The sequence below is a fragment of the Rhinolophus ferrumequinum genome (assembly GCF_004115265.2).
Source record: "Rhinolophus ferrumequinum isolate MPI-CBG mRhiFer1 chromosome 15 unlocalized genomic scaffold, mRhiFer1_v1.p scaffold_54_arrow_ctg1_1, whole genome shotgun sequence".
Lineage (NCBI taxonomy): Eukaryota > Metazoa > Chordata > Mammalia > Chiroptera > Rhinolophidae > Rhinolophus > Rhinolophus ferrumequinum.
Genome location: NW_022680357.1, coordinates 10,504,353 through 10,531,333, shown reverse-complemented (window position 1 = coordinate 10,531,333; position 26,981 = coordinate 10,504,353). Strand labels below are relative to the sequence as shown.

Below are 26,981 nucleotides of genomic sequence, written 5' to 3'. Positions count from 1 at the left end.
CCAAAGCCAGCGACCGAGGAAAAAACAATGTGCATTCAAGATTACCCTTAGATTGCCCGTAATCCCCCATAAAGTGCAGGCCGCCCATCAGAACAGATTGCTCACATGAAGTGCGCTGCATGCAGGGCACCGATCATATTTGCTGAGGACAGACTGTTGAGTTCACTAAGTCAAGTGGGCTTGAGACTATAGCATCATACTTCACCCACCAAATGGTACCGGAAGGCCTACGCTGCTCCAGACCTGTGCCAGCCCAGACATGTGCCAGCCCAGACATGTGCCAGCCCCAGGGCAGAGACGAGAAGGCCCAGGCCAGTCCCCCAGGCCCTCTGCTGGTCGTGAGGGCAACAGAAAGAGTCACTGAGACTATTCCTGAACGGGAGGCCCTGGGAACACTGCCTGGCACAGCTTTTAGAGATGGCATTGCCAGGACGCACAGACTGAGGTCCTCCGCTGCCTCAGGAGCCTCAGACTTGGGAAAGAAAAGGGGATCCCAAGAGGGAGTGACTCAGGAAGGGTCATCTCCTGACTTCTTTTATGGCCACCTTCAGTTTGGGGGCGGGGGTGGGTGAAAGCAAGACAGGGAAAGACTAGATAGGCTCATCCCATCAAAAATCTCTAAAAAAGGGTAAGATATAAGAGGTAGAATCTTGCAGATGGAACATAAGGAGCAGCCTGCTGCTTCAGAGTGCTGGGCTTTAATTAAAAATTGCACGCAACTTTTACCGTGCAATAACTAGAATAGGCCCCCACACAGAAATCTCCACCACCCAGGCCCACTCTACCAGCCGGGCTCCCCGCGGGAACAGAGGCCAGTTTCCTTCTGTGATGAGACAACTCCACAGCACTGAACCACCCTGGAATGAAGCACCAGGGGACCGACTCATGAATCTCTATCTTTATGTCTCCTCAACTCATCTTCCTCAAAAGGCTCAAAGAGCAGAGTTTTTCAGACTGGTTCACAGGCCTCCTGCATCAGAATCACCTAAGTTGCAGATTCTAGCTCCCTCCACCCCAAGACCCACAGAACTGACTCCTGGGTGTGTTACATGCCGCTGAGTCAGCTCTGACTCCTGGCGACCCTATGAGTGAGTGACGTCCACAATGTCCCGTCCTCACAGCCCCGTGCTGGGTGCAGCTCCTGCAGACTGCGGCCCGTGGCTTCTCTTATGGACTCCGTCCGTCTCATCCGTGGGCTCCCTCTTTTCCTGCTGCCTTCCATTTTCCCAGCATTACTGTCTTTTCCAAAGGCCTCTGCCATCTCGTGGTGTGCTCAAAGTAGGACAGCTTCAGTGTTGGCATTTGTGCCTCCAGCCACGTTTCAGGCTTTCTTTGCTCTAAGTCCCACTTGTCCGTCTTCCTGGCCGTCCAGGGTAAAGGTCCATCTGTAAAGCTTTCCGCCAAAACTATATTTGAAATGAATCCACTTGTTTCCTATCAGCCTTCTCACCGTCCACCTTTTGTACCTGTACCTAGTAACTGGGAAGATGAGGGTGTGGACGATCTCAGCCTTGGTCTCTTGTGACACATCTGTGCTCCGGTGACCTTCCCTAGTTCTTCCATTGCTGTCCCTCCGAGTCTCAGCCTTCTCTTGATTTCTTGGCTGCCGTCTCCACTTGAATTAACAGTTGAACCACAGTCAGCAAAACCTTTAACAACTTCAGTGTCTGCACTGTCCATGCTAAAGTTGTGCATCTCTTCTAAAGCCATGACTTGTGTCTTCTTGATGTTCAAATGCAAGCCCTGCTTTGGCATTTTCTTTTACTTTCATCAGAAGTCTTTTCAGATCATTGCTACTTTCTGCTGGTAAGATGATGTCATCTGCACATCTTAAGTTATTGCTATTTCTTCCACCAATTTTCCCTTCTCCTTCCTCTGAGGCTAGCCCAGTTTTTCGTATGATATGTTCTGTGTATAGATTAAACAAATAGGGAGATAAATGCACCCTTGTCTGACACCTTTGTCTGCAGGAAGCCATGCTGTCCTTCCATACTCTGTGGACGTGGTTTCCTGTGCACAATGCAGGTTGCACATCAGGACAATCTGCGGAGACGTGCCCATCTCTTTCAGAGTAACGCACAGACTCCTTGGCGCAGGGCCCCACATCTGCACGCACTGGGAGCGAGCTTCCCCTGAAGCTGCAGAGCCACTACATCCCTCACCCTGTGGCCATCGGTGACACTCTCCATGCAGTCCCCAGCATGCCCACTCCCTGCCGTGGCAGGCACTGTTGGTGCCACGGCAGAGGCAGTCTCCCCACTCTGGTGTTTCCTTCTGTGTAGAGGGTGGCTGGCATCCAGTAACATCACACTGTCACACTCCTGGGCCAGTGGGAGGCAGTGGCCGGGGCAGTGGGTCTGCCCTGAAAACCCCCTCGCCCTCCCCATAGGAATAGAGTCTAAAATCTTTAGGATCCCTCCTGACTTTTACTCACTGTGCTTTCTGCCTGGAGCGCCCTTGCTGGCCTGACCAATCAGCAAACTCTTACTCCCGTTTCAAAACCCAGCTCAGGCACCTCTTGGTAAAGCCTTCCTTATAGAACCTCCCTGCCCGAATGGATGTCACTGTCCCCTCCTCTCTGGCACCTCTGCACCCATATGCATTTGCTGCTGCACAGACCACACTCATTTGAAATGATCTGCCTCCCTTACTAGACCTGAGTTCCTCACAGTCAGGAATATCATCTTACTGATCTTGGTGACATCGATATACTCCAAAATGTCTGGTACACAGTAGGTGCTCAATAAATGTTGGAGGGGGGATGTCTTCAGGAACATGAGTTACATGAGAGCATGCAAAGGCTGAACATAGTAGTTAAGGGTCCAAAAGCCAAACACAGCCAGTGGCGGTACAGAGAGGTGGTGAAGAGCTCAGACTTTTGGAGTCCAACAGACAGCCTTGGGGCTGAGCCCTGGCCCTGCCACTTCCTAACTGTGCCCTTGCACAAGGCACTTGACCCTCTGGGGCTCAGCGTCTGCAAAGCGGCGGTAACCGGCAGGCCCCTCTCACCAGGTTGTTGCAGGGGTTCGATGGCATCTGGCACACAGTGAGCACTTGACAGATGCAGGGTGAGTTGCTACAACTATGATGGGGGCCGTTATTAACATCATTATTCAATTATACAAGGAATATTCCAGAACTTAGGAAGGAGCCATCACGATGGATCCAAATAACATGAAAAGAAGACTTCAGGGGAGGAGTTATGAGAAGGTCCAGAGAACCAGAACAAGAAGTAGAATGTCTGGTCGTAGTTGGGTGGTCCTGAGCAAGTAACTTAATCTCTGTGCACCTCAGTTCTCTCGCCTGTAAAATGGGTGCAACAGTAGTACCTTAAGGCTTTCATACCTACCGATTTTGGTGTTGTTGGGAGGAATAAACAAGGAAAAAGAGAGATGTCTAAACTGGCAGTCACTATGTATGATACCAGTGCTACCTACTGTTAGTATTGTTACCACCACCGCTTCATTAATCTCTGAAAAAAATTCTACTGACTATGAGGGGCCCTTACAGACAACCCCAGGAGAAAGAACAGGGTAGTACATCCTGAAAAGAAGATTCCAGAAGCTCCCACGGTGGCGCGTGGTCTACATGCCTGGTTCTGTGTGAGGGGCTTCACGTGACCCTCACACTTGCAGTCACCTGGGGATGTGCAAACTGTGACTCCACGGCACAGTCCGGGCCAGTGACACAGGGGCGTCGGGAGCTTGCCCACAGCCAAACGGCCAGGCAGCGCGGGCTGAGAGCCCCAGCTGTCCCCCAGCTCCTCTGACGCCTGCTGGCCTTTGCCTTGTTTCAGTGGAGCCATCAATATATATATATAGATGTGGCACTGGGGTCTTATGCGTGATAATTAAAGCTGAGTGTCTCTTCATATATTTTTGGCTATTTGAATATCTTTTGCAAGGTACCCATGCGAGTCTTTGGCCCATTTTTGATTAGGTAGAGAACCTTTTTCTTATTTATTTGATGGAGTTCTTTATATATTCTGAACACAAATCCTGAACTGGATATACATAGCACCGATATTGCGTCTGAACGTGGCTTGCCTTTTCACTCTTTTCAGAGGGGTCTTTTGATGAACAGAGGGTCATAATGTTAACACAGGCCAGTCTATCGGTCTCCCCTCGGATCGTGTATTTTGTAGCTAGCTTAAGAAACCTGACCTACTTCATGAAGAAATGCTGTTTTCTTCTAAAAAAGTTATAGTTTTACCTTTCACATTTTGACCTAGACTACATCTGGAACTGATTTTTGTGTATGGTGTGAGGTATTGGCCAAAATTCATTTTGTTTCCATATGGATAGCTAGTTGACATCATTTACTGAGAAGGTCCTCATTTCTGGAATGCACTGCAATGTCACCTTTGTCATTTATCAGGTGACTATACGTGTGGGACTCTTCCTGGATGCTCTAGTTCCACTGATCCATTTACTTTTGTGCCAATACCATGCTGTCCGATTACTGCAGCTTTATAATACATCTCGTTAAGTGACAATGTAAGTCCTCCAACTTCTTTCCTTCCGTTTTTTTTCCATTACTATATTGGGTATTCTTGGCCCTTTGCATTTCCATATAGATTTAAAAACCACCTTCTCAATTTCCACAAAAATACCTGCTAAGATTTCCTTTAAGATTCACCTAAATCTATAGGTAAATATGGAGAGAACTGACATCTTTACAATAGTGCAATGTTATGACATTTCACTTTCAAATGTTTGCTGGATAGGGGGTCTTGCACATCTTTTGTTAGATTTATTCCTACATATTTGACGGGGTTTTTTGGTACCATTGTAAGTGGCAGTGTTTGACATCGTCATTTTCTAAATGTTTGTTGTAGAAATAAATACACACTAGGTCTCAAGCTCTAAAGTTTTATGATGATTATACTCATACTTGTTCGTCTTTTCTCCCCTAGCGTACTGCTTTAGAAGAGACCCTCAATACACGTTTGCTTAAATGTACTGGGGGGAAAAAAGGAAAGCTGAATGGATTAAGATTTAATATTTTAATGCTGCATCTAATCCTACTAGAGTTTTGAAGATCGAGTAATTCAACCACACCTGAGATACTACCATAGTTGAATAACTTTCTGAGTGGAAAAGTAACACTCACTTTACAAAGGCTAGAAGTTTCAACATCAACAACAAAAGAGAAATGGGAATCGTCAGTCATGCCACTGCCCAAGGATGAGCACCACTGGAGATGCAATGTGTTTCCTTGGATCATTTCCTGTGCGATGGATATTTATAGAGTTCATGTTGTATGTTCATTTCCATGCCCATCTTTTTTTCCCACCTCTGCCTAAAATAAAAGCATTTTTTTGTTATTGACAACTGTTGACAACTATATGGCTACTTCGCATACCATTGAAAGGATAAGCATGGCAATGACTGATCTTCGGATTCCTAAGTGTCAGAATGATCAACGATGTTACAAATGGCCATCTTTGCGTACAAAGCTGTGCCCCCATCTCAGATAAGTTTCCAAGGACAGAATGATTACCTTGGACATTTCACTACAGCAAATGAAATGAAGATGTACAATGATAACAACTCTTACAATGATAACAACTGTTACACAGTAACATTTCCTCTCAAATGCTGTGTGTGCACCTTTTTATCATCACCATCAAGACTGCGGCAGCCTCCCCACAGTGCCAGATCCTGTGCCGAATGCCTCAGACGTAGTCACTCATTAAACCCTCTGTCACACGGGGTGTCATGCGGGGTCTCAACTCCCGCTCCCCACATAAGACCACAGGATATGATGAGGCCAAAAAGGACACCCACGGAGCCACAGATAGGGGAGTCATACCACTCTACTGTCGCTGGTGGCTGGGTTGGAGACACAGGGAGCAAAACATCTGCCAGTACCCCAACAAGGGGTCTTCCTGCACCCCAGTCTCACTGGCGGGCGGGAGAGATGCACACGGGAAGTAGGGTCCACGTGATCCGTAATCCACCATCCACTTTTCTGCCTGTCAACCAACCAACCAACCAACCAACGCAGCCGCGGCAGTTACATCAGTGGCTAATTGGCTAACTGGTTACAGCTGACGGCCAACTAGTCACAGCTGATGGCCATCTACTACCTGAGCCAGCACCTTTCCACGTGAGGCTGAGAGCCTGGAAACTGCTCTCTGGGACTCTGTCCCCACACCCTCCTGACCACCCGATGGGTTAATGCTCTGGAGACCTGAGGTTCTGGGAGACTAGAACCTGCCCAGAGTCACCACACACAGAACCCAGGCAGCCTGACTCCAGACCCCATGCTTGTAACCACTATGGTACAGAAAGTGCGAACAGTGAAGTCAACTACACTTTTATTAGCCAAGCATTTAACAAAGTTATGAATGCCTAGCACACAAAAAAATCAAATAAATAAACAACAAACCAAAAAGGTATAAACTACATATCAGATCTTAAGTCCTTATAACTGGCCCTTACTCCTTCTCTTGGGAAAACAGCCAGCATTACCCTGTCTCCAACAGAAGCTCTGCAGAACGGAGACTCCACGAGCAGACCCTTGCATATGAACAAACTCTACCTTGCTCCATACAGCATGGAATCAATCGGACTAGGTTCGAGAAAGGTGTGACAGGAGGTGCTTCTCCTGATGAATCACCCCAAAAGATGTCAAATTAGGCCAGCAGGTGAGACTGGGTCTCAGATGCCGGAGAATTGACCAACATGGCAAGTGTGTTGGCAGGGCTTTCAGCCCTAGAAAAAAATCACAGCTCCAGCCCAGACACTGTGACCAAACTGGCAAGAGTAAGACACTGTTACGAAAAGCCTGGCCAGAACTGGCCTCCTTTGTTCGTCCTGTGACAAATACTTACTGATCACTTACTACGTGCCAGGCCCTGTGCTTGCATCTGACAATTTCCAGGTGAACAAGCCACAGGTAGGTCCTTTGTCCTCATGGAGCTTATGTTCAAATTGGGAGACAAACTAATACATGACAAAGTAAGACCATTTCTGATGGAACCCTGGCCAGCTTCCTGGGGATCTAACTCAAGGGTGGGATATAGCTTGAAGAGCCCAGAGCACCTAACAGCTGGTCTAACTCTTTGGTGATGACAAAACTGTACACGGGAATGTGTTGACTGAGTGGGACAGCGAGAACAAGAACACGCAAAGTTAGCGAAGACGGTAAAACTTCTGGGCTGGAGTCACCAGGGCAATTTTTACAGAAAAATTGTTTTTTTAAGGATACACTTAGGTATTTGGATGGGAGTTCAAGTGGAGGGAACAAAGAGCCAGACAGGTGGGCACATGAGGTGCGCGTAACAGTGAGTGAGAAAGAAGGACCATCAGTGAGAAATGGCACAAGAAATATCCTTGGATCATGGCAGTCTGCTACCCTAACTTACCAGAAGATGGCAAAGGCCCCCATAAGTGGACCCCTGCCTCCATCTGGTCTCCTCCAAACCACTGTCCAAACTTCGGCTGGACCACAGCATTCCCCTGGTTAAAAACCTTCAACGGCTCCCCACTGCTCTCAGCCTAAGGTCCAAATTCCTTAACATGATTTACAAGGCCCAGGGGGACCTGGCCTCTGTGACCTCTGCCAACTCATTGCTCTGCTTCAGGGTCCTACACCGCCCCCTCCCATGTACACATACACCTCCAGGCTCCTCAAAAGCTGCTTCCTCTTCCTGAGCATCCTCCCTTCCATCCTGCACCCCCCCACACACACACACACGGTAACAACCACTCACCTGTTAGGTCTCCGTTTGAATGAGTGTCGAGCTACCCAGGAAGCTCGCCCTCCTGGGTGCTGCCAAGCTAGATGGGTGGGAACAGAGTCTGGAGTACTCTGAAGGCCCAGAAAAACTTAGACTTGAACAGTGGGTGCCTTGGACCCACCATGTGAAATATGGTGAATTGGATATTCTAAGAAAATGAATCCGGCGATATTGTACCCCAAGCTCTAAAAATAATCAGTGCTATCTTAGGGAAAAGTTGAATACACCAAGAATAGGTGAACATCTGCCTGCTGGTTATATATCCCCCATCTCTTTAGGTAGTAACCCCTGATTTTCCTATGGGAAACCAGCCCTTTCTCTCATTCTCTGTCCACTAGCTTGAGTGGGGCTGATGCCACCCCAGCTCCAGGGAAAGGCCAATCAGAGCACCCCACACTCTCTGCCACAGTCACTAGCTCAGGAATGGGCAGGAGAACCCCGGGTGGCCTAACAATACCCAGTTCCGGACTTCTGCTGGAAATACTAAGAAAAGAAGCTCTATTTTCCCCAGGGATTGGTAAGCCTGGAGCCTGCTGACAATGACACACACAGGAGAAAGCAGAGACAAGAACTGGAAAGTGGCAGATACTGACTGACAGCTGCACCGGAACACCTGGACTCCGCCACAGCTTAGGCAGGACAGACAGCTCGGTGACAGGAGCCAATCAGTTCCATTGGGGCTTAAGGCAATTCCATCCGGGTTTCTGTCACTTGCAACCAAGAATCTTGAGGCACACAGAAAGGTGATCAGAATTAAGGCAACCACACGACACAAGAACAAAAAGTTGCATCATCGGTGGACGCCCAGGTCCTGGACCAGGTGATGTTGTAGTATCAATCACACGACCCCATCAGAAAAGGTTCTGCTTAGTGCAGGCATTCGTGAGTCACTGTCACAGCCTCACCACTCGTCTGGGCATAAACCACCCATGATGTGCAGCAAATAACCTCTTACTATTTCAATCTGCCTCAACTAAATCATGAACTCGAGTCAGTAGACAAAGACCACAGGCACACAGTTTTCCATTATTTAGCAAAAGTAAAACCTGTGTCTAACAGGAAAATTCCTTTCCAGTTTGAAAGCTGGGAATGTCATGAAGAACAGTGGTTCAAAAAGGGTTTCCAGCTCTCCAGACAATCTTCACAAGTTTTTTGTAAATCTCAAACTGTTCTTATCCATTTTTTTTTTTTTAAATCTTAATCTCTCCTCTTCACCCACACTGTGCCCTAGGTCAGAGCAAGAGTGTATTAGATACTGTCACTTGTCACTAGTTGCCCAGGACTTTCTCAGGTTTAGCTCTCCAAGTCCCAGGTATTAGGAGACCCTTCAGTCCCAGGCACACAGGGCGGTTGGTCACTCGATGTGTCCCAGGAACCCCAAGCCTCATTCTTCCTCCAGTCTTGTTTCCCACAACCGCCAGCCCCACCGCGACATGCCACAAACCCCAGGGTCTCCCCACCACACGCTGCCGCCCCACACATTGGTTCATCCCTGAAGACTCTACCCTGGGGTCGCCTCCGCCAGAAAGCTTCCAAGAAGGTTCGCACAGAACCCTGGGTCTACGGTGACCCCAGCACTTGTCATGCTGTACAGTCCCTGGCGCTATGGCTGTCTCTCCCATCAACCCGTGAACTCCCTCAGGGAATGAGCTGTTTTGTACCCCAAACCCAAGAGGTTTACTATCAGAGCCAAAGGAAAATCATCACCAGCCTTGGGGTGGGTACTAGCTGTTTATAGCACTCTTTTCCAAAGCTCGTTGCGATCTTCTAAGCCCCATACAGGTACACAAATTGCCAGGTTATTCAGGCTGCAATATGGATTAAGCTGATCTGCCTGATCCAGGGCAGGCAGCTCAAGTTTCCAAAAAGCACCCGATGGCCATGCGACCTAAACAGTGTAGCTGGGCAGTTCCCAGATACTTCAAAGGAACCTGAGAACCTTTACCATTCCCTGGCTGGCAGGAGGGTGAATATGCCCCTCATGGGGCAGTGAGACTCAACCCTGGTGAAAATCTTCCCCAAACTGACTTATAAGGAAGTTTTATTCAAAAAGACAGTGGAATGAATACAAGCACTAAAGTCAAATCCTGGCTTCGACACTTTTCAGCTGCTGTCATCTTGGGGCAAGTGACAATCTCTCTGAACCTTAATTTCCACTTCTATAAAATGGAAACAATAATAGTTTCTGTAACTCATAAGACTTGTGAGGACTAAGGGAAATAACACACAGGAAGTACCTGGCACAGGAAATGAATTCAATGAATATTAAAGTCATTTAAAAGGGCTAGAGTCAGGCAGTTAGGTGAGAGAGAACCTGCGGGTACCTGGGTGCTGGCAGGAGGCTGGCAGGAGGCCCAGCCGGGCTCCCCTTCTCAGTGACATCCACCCACTCTCCACATTCCTGAAATCCTTAGCCTCTCCCTTTCCCGCCCATCTGCCTTCTCATTTAAAAGTCCTGCTTCCCTACACACTCCCCGCCTCGCCCTGGGCCTCTCTCCTCCCCAGGTCTTCTCACTACCATCCCCTAAAACCATCCCTCACCATATAATGAGCTCAACTGCCCCCCGTTCTCTCAGACCCACAAACATTTATTAAATGCATGTTCCATGCTAGAAAGGACACAGGTGAGAATCACAGCACGCCCGTGCCTGGCCAAATGAGAAGACCCCATCTAATTCCCTTCCCATCGAGCCTTTCCATGGGCCTTGTCTTCCTCCTACTGTTCCCACCCCCCAACTCCATCCTTCTTCCTTCTCATCGGTAATCTTGGTGCTCCCTCTGGAAACCAGCCTATTTCTTACCACCAAAGGTTTGCCTCTCCCTGGCCCCCAACTCCCTCACCCCACTATATTTTCCAAGCTGGAGTTATTTCCGCCTCAAAGGTCTGTATTTTCCATCACCTGCCCCCCCCACAAAGAAAAAACTCCTAGGCTCCTACTGTGGGAGCCAGGCACAGCGTTAGAAGCTGGGAATACAACTGTAAGCCAAACAAGCAGTCTCTGCCCTGGCAGTTATCAGTTCAGTAGCAGTCAGAAACATAGTAAAAAACGAACAGGATAACTGCAGATAGTGGACATGCATTCATGGGGTAAGGGAAGCACTTTAGGTAGGGTGATTGGGGAAGGCCTTGCCTGATAAACACAGCTGCCACTACTGCCCACCCTGCTGTGTAACACACTGGTCAGTCTCTCTCCATGCATGGTACAACTGAATCCTTGCACAGTGTTCACCATCCTCATTTGCAGATGGGGAACCAGAGGCTCAGAGAGGTGAAGTAATTTGTCCAAGGTCACGCAGCCATTGAGTGGTGGAATCAGGCTTTGAATGCAACTCTGACTGCAAAGCGACTCCTTGCACTCCTTCCTCCCAGGACTCGGTTTGCACCTGTCCTACCCGCCCTCCCAAGGGCTCTGCTTCTGACAGTCCCTCCTTCGACTCCACCAAGAAAATATTTGTTTTTCATGATTGCCCTTTACTGAGCTCCTGTATGTGCTTCCAACTTTATGTGCATTCTCTTACCCAACCCTCAAGACAATCGTAGGAAGCAGGCGCTGTCACAATAGCCGTTTTGCAACTGAGGAAACTGAGGCCTAAATTCACACATTTAGAATCGAACCCAGATCTATCCGACTCCAGGATCCAGACCTCTGGCCCCTAAGCTGTCCAGCCTAAGTACCACCACCCCGGGGAACTTGGTGCCTACTGTCTGCCGGCGGTAAGAACGAAGTCTGCGTCCGTAAACTGAAATCTCATCCCCTTGCTTTACAGATGGAGATGCCGAGACTCTGAGAAGCTAGCTAAGCGACTTGCCCAAGGTCACACACAGCAAGGAGCGACGGGGTCAGGGTTCGAACCGTCTCCCTGACTCCAGAATTCTCCCTCTTAACAGCCTTTCCCTGGCGCCTCTCTCCGCCCTCCACCTCCGTTCTCACACCCCCAGCACCCCCGGCCCGGGGCTATGAGCCCCATCCCCGCGTCCAGCCCCGCGGCCTCCCGCCTCCGCCCCCAACACACTCACTTGAGGTGGTCCAAGGAGTGGATGTTGCGGGAAGACTTGCCATGGCCCCCGCCCACCCAGCTCCGCGAGCGGCCAAACATGTTGGCGGCCCCAGCTCGTCGCTCGCTTCACGGTCTCATGCCACAGCGGCCGAGTGGCCGGGAGCCCGCGGCGGCAGCACAAGCCGCGGAGGTGGTGAAGGGACCGCCAACCACCTTCCTCCTCGGCCCACAGCTCCGCACTGACATTCAGCCGGAACCGGCCGTTCGACCGTCGCGCTTTACGGCCGCCGCCACGAGGAACTCTGGGAAATGCAGTTCGCCCGAGAGGCCCCCGCCCACTGGATTCTGCGAACCAACTACAAGACCCGGTGTGCATCACGCAACTGCGGGCCTGCGGCCTTGGAGAAAAGGCGGAGCGAGAGGGGGAGAGTCCGCGGTACCGTCTGGGTGGGCGGGAATAGGTAACCTGTGTGCGGAGCCCTGAGAAGGAAACCGGTGAAGTAGGGTGAAGAAAAGTAGCCGCAGTATTAACAACTATTAAGTTTACGATAAGAATAAGAGTAGCTATTGCATAGCATATACCATATGCCTCTGTGCTAAGCGCTTACATAGGGATATATATGACGTGGGTACTATTATCCTTATTTTACTGTCAACGAAGCTGAATCACAGACAGGTTGACTTGCCCAATGTCATGCAGCTAGTAGGTGGCAGAGCTAGGGTTCAAACCCAGGCACCCTTATTTTTAACCCACAATCAACTAAACTGCATCAAATCGGTAACAGCCTTGTTTGTCCTCACAGCTGTTTTCTTTTTCCACTTCAATTTATATATATGTATATGTGTGTGTATATATATATATATATACATATATATGTATATATCTATATATATACATATATAAATATATAAAACAGTGTACCAAAAGTAAACGTCCTGTACTTTTAGAGGATTTCTCTGATCTTCAGCCAAAATCCATGCCATTTCCAAAACTACCACATTAAAAAAAAAAAAAAGTTAACACTAAACTTCCTATATATGCCAAGAAGATGTATCTAAATTTCTCTCTTGAATCAAGAGTGGGAAGCTCCGTGGAGGTTTTCATTTATTCATTCCATTCATTCATTTATTCACCTTTCTTTTGTTCATTCCTTCATTCACTTATTTCTGTTCACCATTCATTTATTCATTCCTTCCTTCATTTATTTCTATAACTCATAGTTATCTAAGGCCGGTTGTGTCCCATTTACTGTGCTCAGAGCAGAATTGGGCCAGGGGCCAATGTTCTCCCCAGTGCCTAGCACAAAGAAGGCTTGATGCCTAATAGGTGTTTAACAGAGTACATGAATAAATGAAGGTTGGTTTCACCTTCTGCAGTTGGAGAAATGGAGACCAGTGGAGGGTTAATGATTTGCTCTGTAATTCGTCTAAAGGGACAAGAAGTAGTCGTGGAGAAAAAGGCAGATTCTGGCCTCCAAAACACAGGCAGGCCCAGTAGCTTCCAGGATCCTTCCGTTTCTCTGGGTCTCGGTTTCCTCATCTATAAAATGGGGTAACATACTACGCTGCCCTGTCTGGCTCCAACTGAGCAATGCATGTAAATCACCCAGCAGCTCAGTGTGACATGAGATGAAAGAGTTTGTTGAACTGCTTGGAAGGCACTGTGGGAAATTTCAGTCTCCTCAAGGACGTACAAGGGTTGTCAATGAGGGGAATCGGCGAGTGGAAGAGAGTCTCACTTTTCTGTGCACTTCTTGGTTGAATGTTTAACCATGTGCATTATTATTGTTTTTAAACATGGTTTCCAAAGAAACAGGAAGCACCCCTACAGGCTGAAGGTCTGACCCGCCTGGGAATCTCTTTACTCGAGTGTTCCTGAATCCTGTGATGGAGAACGCCCTCGCCCCCACCCCACCCCCAATTGGCGGACCTTCTAGCAGCCAGAATTTGGAAACGAAGGGGGTCCTGATTGATCATCCCCACCATGAAAAATTGGCACTTCGGGAAAGTCCAAGATTTTCACCGTTAAAGTTCACCATCCCTCCCCTACCCCGCCTCCGTTTTCAACTGGTAAACTGAGTCCTAAAGCGGTGTGGCACGATACTCAAGTCCAGCAAGGTGCCGAGGAATCTCGCGGTTTCCTTCAGCTTTTGTCGCCTTGGAGAACGTCTAGGTTTGAATTGTGTTGGGTTTCTTTCCCCTCCCCCTATTCCGAGGGGATTCGCAGAGCGAATTGGATTTGAGATTAGTCCGGAACCAGGAAAGCAATTCAGAGGCCAGCACCCCAGGGGCGGAGCTAATAGGTACCCGCCCCGGACGGCTGGGGCCAATGAGCGCGGGCGTCGAGCGGGCCAATGAGCGCGGGCAGGGGCAGTGGACCAATGAGCTTGGGGTCGCTCCGGAGGAGGAGTTCGGACAGCTACCAGCAGGGAGACGCGGCGGTCGCAACCATGGGCGGTGGGCCTGCGGGTGCGCGAACGGGGCTCCAAGAACTGCCGGGCTGAGCTGGAGAGACCCCGCCGGGACTGGCCCTCGACGCTAAGCCGCGGTGGGGTCCCCGCTGGCTCTGCAAGGGCACGTGATTGCGAGCCCGGCTCATCAGAGGAGCCCGGCAGCCGCCGTCCACTTCAGGGGGGCCCGCCTGGCAGCCGGGTGGGTCGAGAGGGCTGTGTGGGCACATCTGGAGGTGCGGTGACCCCGCCAGGCACGTTTCGGGGGCCGGGGCGCGTCCACAGGGGCTGCCGCACATCCCCGGGGGACACCGCCGGGCCGCCCAGGTCGAGCCCCAGAGCGCCCCTGGATGGCTGAGCTGCCCCCTCGCCGGCCGCTGGGGCGCTGCAGCGGCTGAGCTCGCGGGAATCTCCGGGCCGCTGCCGCCCTCGCTGCCCCCTGCATGACCGGCGCCCGCGTCGCGGCCCACCTGGACGCGCTGGGTCCCCTGGTCCCCTACGTGCCGCCGCCGCTGCTGCCCTCTATGTTCTACGTGGGCCTGTTCTTTGTCAATGTGCTGATCCTATACTACGCCTTCCTCATGGAGTACATCGTCCTCAACGTAGGCCTCGTCTTCCTGCCTGAGGACATGGACCAAGCGCTCGTGGACCTCGGCGTGCTCTCCGACCCCGGCTCGGGACTCTACGATGCCGACTCAGAACTTGACGTCTTCGATGGTTACTTGGAGTAGGCTTGGCTTCCATCCCCCACTCTCCCCACCACGACCCGCAACCCTCTGCCGGGACCAGCCGCCCACATCATGCCTCCGCTGCTGGTTGAGGGTCCGGCCAGGGATGGGACCTCCAGGACGAGGCCTTCTCCGGCCTCCGAGGCCTGTAAGTGCCCTGTCTGTGTGGAATGAGGGCGGGTTGGGGCTCTGGTGAGGAAGAGGGAGGCATCCCCAAACCGGACACACACCTCTCCCCCAGGCTTCTGATTCCTCCATCCACTTCCTCCCCAGCCGTTTGGATGCCAGGGATGACTGGACTCCTCTTAGGCCCTTAGTTGGGTTTGAAAAGCTTCCCCTAGTGAAGGTGGCAGCTGTTGAAGAGGGGAAGGGAAGCAGGGACTAAGTGGCTTTTGGGTTAGCCATGGTACCAACTGCCATTGCTTGTGGACAGAGCCTTTGCACCCAAATCCGTTTGAGGCAGAGCAGTCAGCTCCTCCCCCCATCCTCAGCCTGGCTTGATGATGACCTTGGTTTTTTGGGGAGACTCACTAGTCCTGGAAGGATAAAGACTTAGAGTGTCAAAAAAGATAGGAAGCCAGGCACTGATTGCTTTTGTCCTGTGGCCTCTCGGGACTGGGTGGGGGCCCAGAGCAAAGGCTCTGGGCTGAGGCTTCTGGCTGAGGCTATGAGAGGATAAATGTCCTTCGGCAAAGAACCCCGTACTTCCTTTGGCCTTGGGTTTGCTGCTTTTTGGAGTCAGGTTTCAGGGTGCCCCATCTTGGCAGTTCCGCAGCTCCAGTCTGCAGGGGCTGCCAGTTTCACTGGCGCCTTCATAGAGCAGGCAAGCTGGGGGGTTGTGCTGGGGCTGGCGTTGCCTTGCGTGCAGTGTTTGCCTCAAGGGGCTCTTGGGCCAGCAGGAGAAGGAACCATGGGATCATTGCACTGAGGTGTTAAAGTCCTTCCTGGGGGTTGCGACCAGGAAGCTGTGTCCAGCCCCACCTTGTGGGTTGGTGGGAGGGGAATGGAGATCCAGAAAGGAGGAAGACTTGGCCAGAGTCACACAGCAAGGAAGAGAGGCAGTTGGACTAGATGGGAGAGGCAGGTAGACTGTTGGGTCTGGTGAGGGTTCACAGGGCAGGCAGGAACTCTTTGGCTGGACCCCCTCAGCTGGCCAGTGCTGCAGTGTCGCTAGGCCAGGACCTGAGTGGCCATGGAGAGCGGATACTGAGGCAGTGGGCAAGGGCTTCTTTAGGAAAACAGACATTGATGCCACTCAGTCCAAGGAGGCTGACTGAACACCTGTCCTCTGTTGCCTATGTTCGCCAAGATCACCATAGTCAGAGGGTGGTCCAGGGTGGGGCTGGACCCACTGCCAGTAGTGCTGGGGACCAAGGACTGAGGGGTTAACAGTGAGATTTCTTTGAAGAAAGCTTCATTTGAGCTGCTCTGCATACTTACCCGGACTGCCATTCATCCTTCCATCGGTTCTTTTATTGAACAAATGTTTACTGAGCATCCACTGTGCCTGGTGGGTAAACATAGTGAACAGGCAGACTTATCCCCAGCCCTCCTGGTACTTGGTGAGAAACACGAGCAGGTCCCCAAACAAGATACTCAGATTGCTTTTCAGAACTGTGAAGGCAGGTAAGAAGGACATGGGCATCCCCTTTTGTGTTCCCTGCAGTTTCCTCCGCACTTAGAATAGCGCCCAGCTTCTTGTAGGTGCTCAATGAATGTCTATCAAGGGAGTGAATAGAGATAGGCTGCTTCAGATAGGGGAGTCAGAGAACACCTTTCTGAGGAGATGACACATTATTGCTGAGCCCTAAATTAATAGAAGGAGCCGGACATGAAGACCTGGAGAAAAGCAGTCCAGGCAAAGGGAACCACTAGAGCCGAAGCCGTCAGGTGGGAGAACGTTGGTTCTTCCAGCAACTGAAAGGAGGCTGGAGAGTGGTCCTCATGAGAGATCAGTGGCGTGGGAGCGGGCCAGACCGTGCGGGACCTAGGGGCCGCAGCCATGAGCAGTGGGAAGCCATCAGAAGGTTTGGGGCAGGGGATGACACGGTTCCAGTTCACATTTTGCAAAGACGGCTTTGGCGGTTGTGGGCAGAATGGGCTGTAGGGGCAAGTGTGGAAACAGGGAAGCCAGTTAGGGGCTGTCCAGTCACCAGAGGTGATGGCTGCTTGGGTGAGGCAAGGTTAGTGAAAATGGGGCAGGAAGAACTGGCGGAGAACACCTTCTGAAGGTAGAGCCTATGGGATCCATTCAAACCTGTACTGATACTGATAACCTGCCACACTGGTTCTAGGCCCTTTCCATATTCACTCCTTCAGTCATTCAGCAAATGTTACACCTGCCTGCTCTTCTGCCAGGCCCTGCGCTAGACCCCAGGGACCCTAAGTTGAGTCTCTGTCCCCAAGCCAAGCACTTGACTTTCAGACAGCGTAACTTGGTGAAGAATGTCTTGTTTTATCTTTTCACCGCATCAACAGAAACACTTTCCCTTCCAAGCGAAAACATTGGCATACTCTGAACCAAAAACTGAAGCCCAAATGCTTTGACATAATTTGCAGCAAACACTGTTTGAGCAGAAATACAGGAAGTGTGTCTCAGGGACACCCTTGCAAAGCTTTCAAGTGACAGGGTCTGACCCTGGGAGGTGGGGAGGCCTAGGGCTGTGGGAAATACTCCTGCCTGGAGAAATGGTGGAAGCCACACAGAGCGTTCCTTCTTCCCCACTCCCAAATCCACGTCCAGATCGCCTTGGTCCCAAGGACCTGGAAGCCCAGACCTGGGTCGGGGAGGGGTGGCTAGCAGCAGGAAGAAAAGCCTTTGGGAAAGATTAAAGATGATCTGACTCCACCCCCTCTCCATACCCCTTTCCATTAGCAGAGGAACACCAGTGGTCAAATTGCACTCTTTTCACTCATTCGCACATGGACAGTCTCATGTTACATACAAGCCAATCCAGGAAACACTGACTAAAGGTGAGGGGCAGCCAGGCAGTGGGGATGGGAGTAGATCTCAAGATGAAAAGATGTATGCACTTTCTCTGTTATGTGTGTACCCACATAATTCAGGTCCCCAAACATGTTGAGCACCTATTAAGGTGGTGGTGTTAGGGTCCAGGACCCTGGATTCAGATGCCCTGGGTTCAAATCCCAATCCTCGCTGTGACCTTGGGCATGCTATGTACCTCCCTGTGTGTCAGATCGCTCTCTATAAAGTGGGGATCATGAAAATCTACCTCCTCGAGAGGATTAAATGAGATACACGTAAAGCTTGTAGACCTTCCTGTGTATAATAAGTGACCGCTATTATCATTAGTAGATATAATAGAAAGTGTGTACACTCAGGCCCTTAAGAATGCATAAACCTGTACATACACCCACGTGTGAATATATCCCACAATGAACATAAGAGGATTGGGTGCTGGCTGGGTCCAGGTCTGGACTCTCGGGACAGACATCCCACTCTGCCTTCCAGGCCCAGACCCTTCCGAGACCTTGCCCACTGCCCTTTGGCCTCCCAATGCCACCAGATCTGGAGCCCTGGAGAGAGCCCAGCTCTGTGGTGTGCTGCCCAGGAGCAGAGTGTGGGGATTAGGAGCTCCCTCCTTCCCAGGAGAAAGGGCCGCAGCAGGGAGAGTCCTCACATCCCAGCAGTTCCGATGCGGAGGCAGCTCAGCTGGATTGATGTGTCCCGGATGAAAGCCGCCTGTGGCTGCTAGCCCTCTCTTGGCAGAGGGAGGGCTTTGGGAGAGGAGCCTCACTGCACTGGAAATGGAGACTGGGGAATGCAGCTGCCAGAGCCGAGCTCAGATTTGGAGCTGAGAGGAACCAGACCCAGCGGTCTTACTACAGGGTTGCCCAGGCTTCAGTCTCCTGACTGGGCGCTGTAGCTCCTGCTCCCTCCTTGCCATCTGTAGCCTGTGCCACCAGCAGAACATGCAGGCTTTGCATATCACTGCTCTACTCAGAAACCCAAAGCTTCAGTGGGGACACAGCACAATAGATTTGGGTCCTGGAAGACCCCCCAGGCAGCTGGTAGAACTCCAGGCAGGGGTCTGGGCGGACAGGGGAAACCAGGTGGGAAGCTGTGACTGTCATCCAGGTGAGAGATGGTTATGAGGGGCAGGTACGTGCACCCCTAGACCTGCTGATTCTCCGACTCTGTCCTGACATGAGGCTTACTTGGAATGGCACTGTACACAGGGTGCATTGGTGCTGGCTGCCCCTTTGGACAGGAGAAGACCCCAATATGTGTCTCAGGACAGCTGAGACGCCAGAGATCCTACTCCCTTGGCTCTGAGTTACGCAAACGAGATTTCGTCCAAGGGACCCCGCAGCCCTTCTGTCTATTTCGTGAACTCCCCTCCACTTGACCTTCATATTCTTGGTTTATCTGCTGACTTTCCCCTGGGACTTCTGTAAGCTTCGTTTGCTTTTGGGGAACCAAGATCACCATAAAAGGGACAGGCATCCCTAGCCCCATCTCACAAATAAACTGAGGCACAGAAAGGGGGAGTGAGGGGTCAGCGGAACAAAGCCAAGTGAGACAGCTGAGCCTCCCCCCCCACCCCCGTGCTGGGGGTGCGTGGGGTGCAGGGGCCTCCAGGGAGGGGCTCCGACCCTTGTCCTTAGAATACCACTCCCAGCTCTGCTAGGCCCGCCTCATGCACTCTTGCTCCCTTTTTCTGAATTTTTTAAACAAAACTATTTTGAAATTTACAATGATACAAAACTTGTAAGAGTACAGAGAATTCCCATATACCCTCCACTCAGATTCACCAATTGCACCGGTAACATTTTGCCACATTTGCTCATGTATACAACACGTGCTCACTCTGTGTGTACCTGGAGGTATACTCATATACATACGTGTATAATTATTTTTCTGAACCATTTGAAAACCGATTGCAGGTGTTATGCTTCTTTAGTCCTAAATATTTCAGTGCATATTTCCTTAGACCAAGGACATTTCACTTAGCTAACCACAGTACCATTCTCAAATCAGCCAATTTAACACTGATAAAATCATAGGACCAGTCTTACTTCCTTCAAATTTGCCTTCCTTCAAATTTCATCAATTGTCCCAACAGTGTTCTTTCACAATAAAAACGGGGGTGGGAGGTTGAGGCCCAGGGTCCAATCCCAGATCACCCTTTGCTTTGTCATGTCTCTTGTGCCTTCTTCAGCCGGGAACAGCTTCTCTGTATCTTTCATGACATTGACATTTTTGAGGAGAACAACTCTGGTATTTTGTAGAATGTCTCTCAGTTTGGTTCTGTCTGATTTCTAGACCTGAGACTAGATTCAGATGATGAATTTTGGGCAGGAACACCACAGAGAAGTGAGTGTGTATTATTTTGAGTGCATCATATCAGAAGATAAACGATACCTTTCTGTCCCATTGCGGGCGATGTTAGCTTTAGTCACTTGGTTAAGGCAGTGTCACCAGTTTTTTCCACTGCCAGGTTACTATCTCTCCCTTTATAATTTATAGTTTGCAGTTAAGTCTACTAGTTTTAGCGCTGCATTTAAAAAAATCTTTCTCGTGAATTGTTTTAAAAAATGTTTATGTCACTGAAAAGAGAACACCGGCTTCACTTGGCATGGACAAAAACAAGTAAGTGCTGAAGTCATTAACGTCTGGCCAAATACTAAAGCCAGCTAAAGGCGCCGAGCCTCCGGCCTGCTCTTTGTTAAAAAGGCAGATTGTCAGCTGTCAGATGATAAAGATACTCCAGCTACAAAGTGAAACTTTCTCCTGGAAGTACTCACAGAGACCAGTCAGTGCGTGTGACTCAGTGTTATATAGGGCTCATTTCCACATGCCCCTAAAACTGTGGCGTAGGGGCTTTGCCGTCAGACAGATTTGGGTTTAAATCCCAGCTCCACCAACACCTCAGACAAGTGAGCTCACCTCCCCAGGCTCCAGTTTCCTCTGTAAATTGGGGGTAACAGTAGGACGTGCTGAAGGGCTGTGCACAGTAGCTGAGGTGGGGAAGGCCGCACAGAGTTGGTCCCTTAGTAAATGAAGGCGTCTGTTGGTGGGTCAGACAGCGCAGGAAGCCTTCCCCTTTCCTTGGCTCCCTTGCTCTTCTTGGGAGCCACTTAGCAAGGGTGCGTGGGGCGGGGGGGGGGCGGGCAGCCTTTGAGGCAGCCCAGGGCTGATGGTAACTGGTGCCCTCGGCCCTCAGCCTGGGCCCTAAGCCTGGGGGTGGCTGGGAGCTGGCTCTAGTCCCAGTTGCCTCCCGAAGAGGAAGGTTCATTCCTGGGATTCCTTCCTGGCAGGGGACTTGGTGGGGTGGTTAAAAATAGCTGCCTCACCCACATCTCCATAGCTTCCCCTGAGGTCACCCCAGGAAGCAGGGGGCGGAAGGACACAGGCTTGGGGAGTCTCAGTGACTCACCCCAGATGCCCAGCTATGAGGTGGCCCCATTGGGCCTCCCAGCCACACTCCCAGGGCTTCCCGCGAGGTCCTCTGTCATTGGCATCCCCAGGAGGCAGTGAGTACACCGGAGCAGAGTGCCACTCTATGGCACTTGCTACTTTTCGCTTTTGACCCGAGAAATGCAGGCCCAGCTCCTCTCCCATCCCCCTTTGGCCACACTTGGCAGCTAGACCAGGCGGAGGGCCTCCTGCTGCACAGCCGGTCCTGGAGACACACTGGACACACTGCGCAGATTGTACCTGGGTGACGTCTGTGGTGACGTAGCCACTTGAACTGGTTGGTTAGTATGTGGAGAAAAGAGGAACGTGTCATGGGTTTCCAGCGGGCAAGGTCTTTGAAGGAGGAAAAGGACTGCTCCTGTCAGAAGGCCTCCAGCATTGAGGAGGCCCCCCTCCCCCTGACTGGTGTGTTTTCTACCTGGGAACAGGTGGGGACGAGGAGAGGAGCCAGCAGGTTCCCATGGGTATGGCAGGCATTCCACCCACACAATTTCACGTAATCCCCACAACAAACAGGCCGGGAAGGTAGGCGTTGTTGTCTTCCTTTCAGATGAGGAAACAGGCCCAGAGAGATTAGGTGACCTGCCTGAGGTCACACACACAGCTAGGCAGGGGCAGAGCCAGAATGACCCCAGACAGGCCGATTCCAGACCTTGCCCTGGTTGCCCCAGAGGAGGACGACGGTGGAACTCTGAACTGCAGGAACGAATCCCCTTTCAACATGTCCAGAGCATCTCCCTCCAGACACATGGGCCATTTTCCCACTGAAGCCAAATCCCTAACTAGGTACCTTCTCTGCAGAGGTATAGAGCTGGGACACTGCTGCTTCAAATGGATCATGTGCCCAGGTATGGCATTCTAATAACAGAAACGAGTCAGACAGCCACTCCCTCTGTCCAGCTTTGGGGAGTAGTCTGGAATGAAAGGTTGCAGTTTCAGAAAGAAAGAAAAAAGCCAATGGCTAATGAATTATCTGTCATGTTCTAACGATGTTAGAAGGTTGGAGAACCTACTGCCTTGGATTCTATAAACTGCAACCCCAGGATGCTTTTCAGCTGGGGCTTTTGATGCTTTGGAGGAAAGATACCTAAGATGCTGAGAGGAATTAAGACTTTGGAGTCAGACTGCAGAGGTTCAGGTCGTGGTTCTGCTCCTTAGAGCTGTGTGACCTTGCACAGATACTTAACCTCTCTGAGCCCCATCCGAAATTCAGGAATTGTCCTCCTTGGCCCCACTTCCTAGGGTTGTTCTGAGGGATAATGAGCGAAGCCATGAGTTAGAGCAGCGAGTACAAGGTGAGCATGAAGTGCCTGATCAATGTTCTCATCCTGGGGGTGGTTGTGAGGCAAGTTAGAGGAACAAGGGACCGGTCTTTAACAGCCACAGTGGGTGGCACAGACGACAGGCCATCCTCTTGCCGTGGATACAGAGACTTGGGACCACATCTCTGTCCTTAACTTGCTGTGTGACTTAGGTGTCACCACCCTCTCCAGGCCCATTCATTCTCTGTGGAGTGGGACCAGCTGAGGTCAAGGTCTCCCAAACCTCACATGACACTGTCAGCAATTAATTGCTCTACTGTCCTATTGCCTGACCTGTTATTTGTGTAGTTGTTTTCTTTAAACCGGCTCTTTCAATTTTTAAAGTGAAATGAACGTTCTGGACAGAGAGGCACTTTTATGTTACTATCAGCAATGGAAAATGCATCACTTGCTACAAATAGAAGGTGACCCTACAATACAGGTAAACACCACGGAAACAGGAGAGCTGGTGACTGCCCGCTGGAGCCGGCGCCGGCAAGGCCCTGAGCCTGTTCAGATGGAGATCCGTACGTGAGAGACAGGTGCTCCTGCTAGACTGACACGCACACGCATCTGGGACCCAGTGCTGTGTGTAGTCACAAGCAGTGGGCTGGCGTGAGTTCCTGTTCCGTGGGGTGATTCTGTGTCCTCTCACACCCATCACCACTCGTCTGAAATGGGCTCAAGTATGAGCCCCTGCCTTGGAGATGCCTGTACTGAGCCCCGGGAAGGGTGAGTTTATTCAGATAAACAGGTCTGCTCCAGGTTCATGGACACCAGGCTTAGGAGCACCACTCTGACGCCCAGCGGTTCTGTAAGGAGGGAGGTCAGCACAAGGTGTACTCCTGGCAGGCTGGGAGGGGAACCCACGAACACCTCTCCAGAGCACCGAGGGCTCCAAAGCTCTGGCTGCCAGGTCGTCGGGAGGTGGGATGGGCCCAAGGACATGACGGCTTACCTGTATCATCAGTGGGAGGTGGAAGGTCTCCACCCGGTGGACGGACATGTTCCCAGCTGGCCTTGAGGAGATGAATCTGGCAGAGGACACAAGAAACTTGAACGATTTGGCCTCTGTTAACCTCACCAGCCTTGTCTTCCCGCTGGCCTGCTTTCTACCCCTTCCCCAACACCGTGCCAAACTCCAGGAGGTTCCAGGACCTGCTGTGCCCTGGTGGCCGGCCCGCCCTCTACCTGGCGTGCCCTTTGTGCACAGCCTTCCCCAGACTCAGCTCCACTCACTCCGTGCACCCTCCCTTTGCCGGGTATATTACCTTGGGTTGAAATTGCTCACTAGATTGTGTGTCAGGGGCCCGGGCTGCACTCTTCATGGGGTCCCTGCCACACGGGAGGTATGAGGTTTTGTAGTCTGAGGGCTCCAGTGGGACAAAGCCCTGGAGAGGTGAGCATCCTCAGGCATCCTTACCCTCCCCACCTGCAAAATGGGATTGTGGTAGCATGTACCTCCTGGGGCTGTTAGGACGGTTGGATGAAGCCATGTGTAAGGCTCCATCTCAGGCGTGCTCTCTCGGGAGCAGACCTTGGGACAAAGAGTCAAGTGCAAGTTGTTTATTTGGGAGGTGATCCCAGGAACTACTGGCAGCTTCCACCTGCAAGAGATGCATGGTGCTCAGGGGAAGCGTCTGCCCCCTTGGGTGGTTCTTGGAAATAGAGCAAGGAGACATCTTTAGTCACCGCACCTGGGAGTGCTACTGGCTTGCGTGGTCGGGACCAGGGATGCTGCCAAATATCCTGCAATGCCCAGAACAGCCCACCTACTCACCCATCAGAGAATCTGCCCCAAATGCCAGTAGCGCCCTGATGACCAAGACACGTTGGGTGTTTAACTTAGATGTTCTATGTCACGCTCGATAGAGTTTGCAGGAGGAATAATCTGAGCTGCCGAAGATGAGACTCAGACCTGGGGCGTGGGGTGGGCCTGGGAGTATGAGATGCTGCAGACACACTGACATCCAGCTAGACACAGAGAGAAGGGAATCGGGACTTCGCGGCACCAAGCAAGGGCATGATGCTGTGTCCTGGATTACAAGCCAAGTGGGGCTGCTGAGTAGCTATAGGCTGCAAAGGCATTTTCCGGGCAAGGTAGGAGGTGCTGCCAGGCCCTGCCCACTCTCCAGAGCTGGCTCACCTACTCTGGAGCGCAAGTCAACCAGCAGACATTGGGTGACTTCCAATGATGGACCCCTTCTTCTCCCATGTAAAACTGCGCCAGTTCTCCAGCCCAAGGTCCTTAGAAAGCAAGCAAACTCATTACAAAGAGTTTTTAATAAAAATTACTGGAAAACAGCTCCAGCCTGAGTCTGGGGCTTCTGGTGGTTCCCTGAAGGTGAGGGATGAAGAGACTTCCTGGCCCACCCTGTGCTTCCTGAGGCCTGGTGGATGGGTCCAGCTCCTCGATCAAGGGGTGGCAGGTGGTGCTTTCATGTTGTAACGCCCTGTTTTTCCTCCTCTAAGGCCTGCTCCCCTCGAAAGCGCCGTGCCAACAGAGAGGTTCCCGTCCAGACCCAGGACAGTGGGATGGAGAGGTTGAGACTGAGTGCCAAGGTCAGGAAGGCATTTGTCCCCCTCCCCAAAAGGAAAAGGTGGGGGCATCCGAAGACCTCACCCGCCTGCAGCTCATACACACGGCCTTGCTTTGGCTTTTGACCTTTCACGATGGATGTTTACAGGAACCCAGCCAGAGTCTGCCTCCCCGCTCTTCACCCCTGACTGCACCTGCTTCCCCCACTTAACCTTCAAGAGGACACTTCGAACCGTGGACACACACGAGTGACAGGCAGCTCCGGCTGATAACCCGTGGAGCCCTGAGCCAGCTGGGTTTGACCCGGCTGGTCTTAGATGCAGCGACTGTTTCAGGGAGTGGCTCTGAAGGAGAAGAGGCGAGGACTGCGTCGGGGGCTGAGGGTAGGGTTTTGACTCATTTGGGCTGCTTGTTCATCAGGTTGTCAGAACTGACCCATCGCGTCGGGGAAGGGCCACGTCGCTCCTCTGGCCAGAAATATTTTTAGAAAATGTAAGTGGTATGAATACTTGACTTCGATAAACCTGTAAAAGCAATACTTCTGAGGCTGACCTCTTTCAATTAAAAAAATGTATGCAACTCCAACCCCTAAGGGCCCTGCCTTGTTTTCTTTGAGACTGGGGAAAGGAATCCTTAAGCAGAAAACTGCATGGGCCTCCCAAGTTGGAGATCCAGCTGTGCTTGGAGAGTCTACCCAAGCTGGGCTGGTGTGGGAGGCCTGGGCCAGCCCCACTCCCAGCTTCTACAAGCCTGAAAAGCTGGAAATCGGCCCCAACTCCCAGAAAACTCAGAGATGTGGTACTCCTCGCCCCCGGCTGGGCTCATGGTAGATGCCAGTAAAGATGAGGGAAGGAGAGATGGAAGGAACAAATGAATAAGGGAAATTCGATGCAATTTCATGAAAAAAAAAATAGCGTCATTCTCTCCAGTTTGCTGAGCACCTGCGGCTTTTCAAAGCACCTTCACACGCACACCGTGTTCAGCCAGGTACAGAGATTAGTTCCATCCTACAGGTGAGGAGACTAAAATGGGGGGGACTAACAGTCCGGCAGAACTCAAGGACAGCTGCAGCACCACTTGTCTTCATAGGATTCTAAAAAAAGGGCTTCTAAGAAATGGGAACAGAAGACTTTGGAGAGGCCCAAGGTAAGCACGAGAAGGGAGCCTGGGAGAGCCCTGAGCGGAAAGGGAGGTTTAAGATGCATGGACTTGAAATCCATGTGGAATCATGCCATCAACGTACAGTGTGACTCAGATGTCACATGCCCAGATTCCTGTGGCCACTGTTCCTCCCACCCAACAGTTGGGGCTCGCAGCAATCCCAGCACACTGCCTGTGCCCACGGAGAGACCCTCCAAAGAAGTCCAAAGACGAGGTTGCATCTTGACTGCCTCCTTTGTAGGGGTGTGACCTTAGGCAAGTCACACCTTCTGTGTGACGGAGACAGTAATTTACCCACCTCATGACATCACTTTGTGTTAATAACAGGTGCCCTCTGGTCTGTGACAGCTCCACACCAGGACTCACAGCTCGGCAAGCAGAGCCCAGACTGGGTTGCAACCCTGATTTACCTCCTGGTCCAGCTGTCTTTTTGCAGTGCACAGACTGCCCAACCATACCCGACAGCCCTGCCTGGAGATTTTTAAAATTTTACTAAAATGCAAGACTTACTAGGGCATCTTATTCATCCCCGTGGAGTCAGTACATAACGAGGTCTGACAATTAAGTTCAAGAACTTGTTGCAACGATGTTGCTAACCTTTTTTGACATCAGAG

General features: G+C 51.2%; 2 protein-coding genes across 11 annotated transcripts in view; one reads left to right on the top strand and one right to left on the bottom strand.

Annotated features, from left to right (window-relative positions):
• CLEC16A (C-type lectin domain containing 16A) overlaps positions 1–12,015 on the bottom strand; it is a 193,499-nt gene extending 181,484 nt beyond the window's left edge. For all 10 annotated transcript variants that reach the window (XM_033101362.1, XM_033101364.1, XM_033101365.1 and 7 more), the window contains exon 1: positions 11,766–12,015. In XM_033101362.1, coding sequence (XP_032957253.1) covers positions 11,766–11,845 — 80 coding nt within the window. In that variant the 5' untranslated portion in view covers positions 11,846–12,015. The remainder of the gene's footprint in view (positions 1–11,765) is intronic.
• Positions 12,016–14,131: 2,116 nt separating this feature from the next.
• On the top strand, positions 14,132–26,117 carry DEXI (Dexi homolog). Its single transcript, XM_033101148.1, has 2 exons — positions 14,132–15,072; positions 25,140–26,117. Exon 1 carries the CDS (start codon positions 14,640–14,642, stop codon positions 14,925–14,927), a length of 288 nt encoding a protein of 95 aa, XP_032957039.1. The 5' UTR covers positions 14,132–14,639; the 3' UTR covers positions 14,928–15,072; positions 25,140–26,117.
• Positions 26,118–26,981: the final 864 nt, after the last annotated feature.

Excerpts from the sequence above, each read along its gene's own strand:
- DEXI (XM_033101148.1), top strand. The coding sequence starts at position 14,640 with ATGACCGGCGCCCGCGTCGCGGCCCACCTGGACGCGCTGGGTCCCCTG.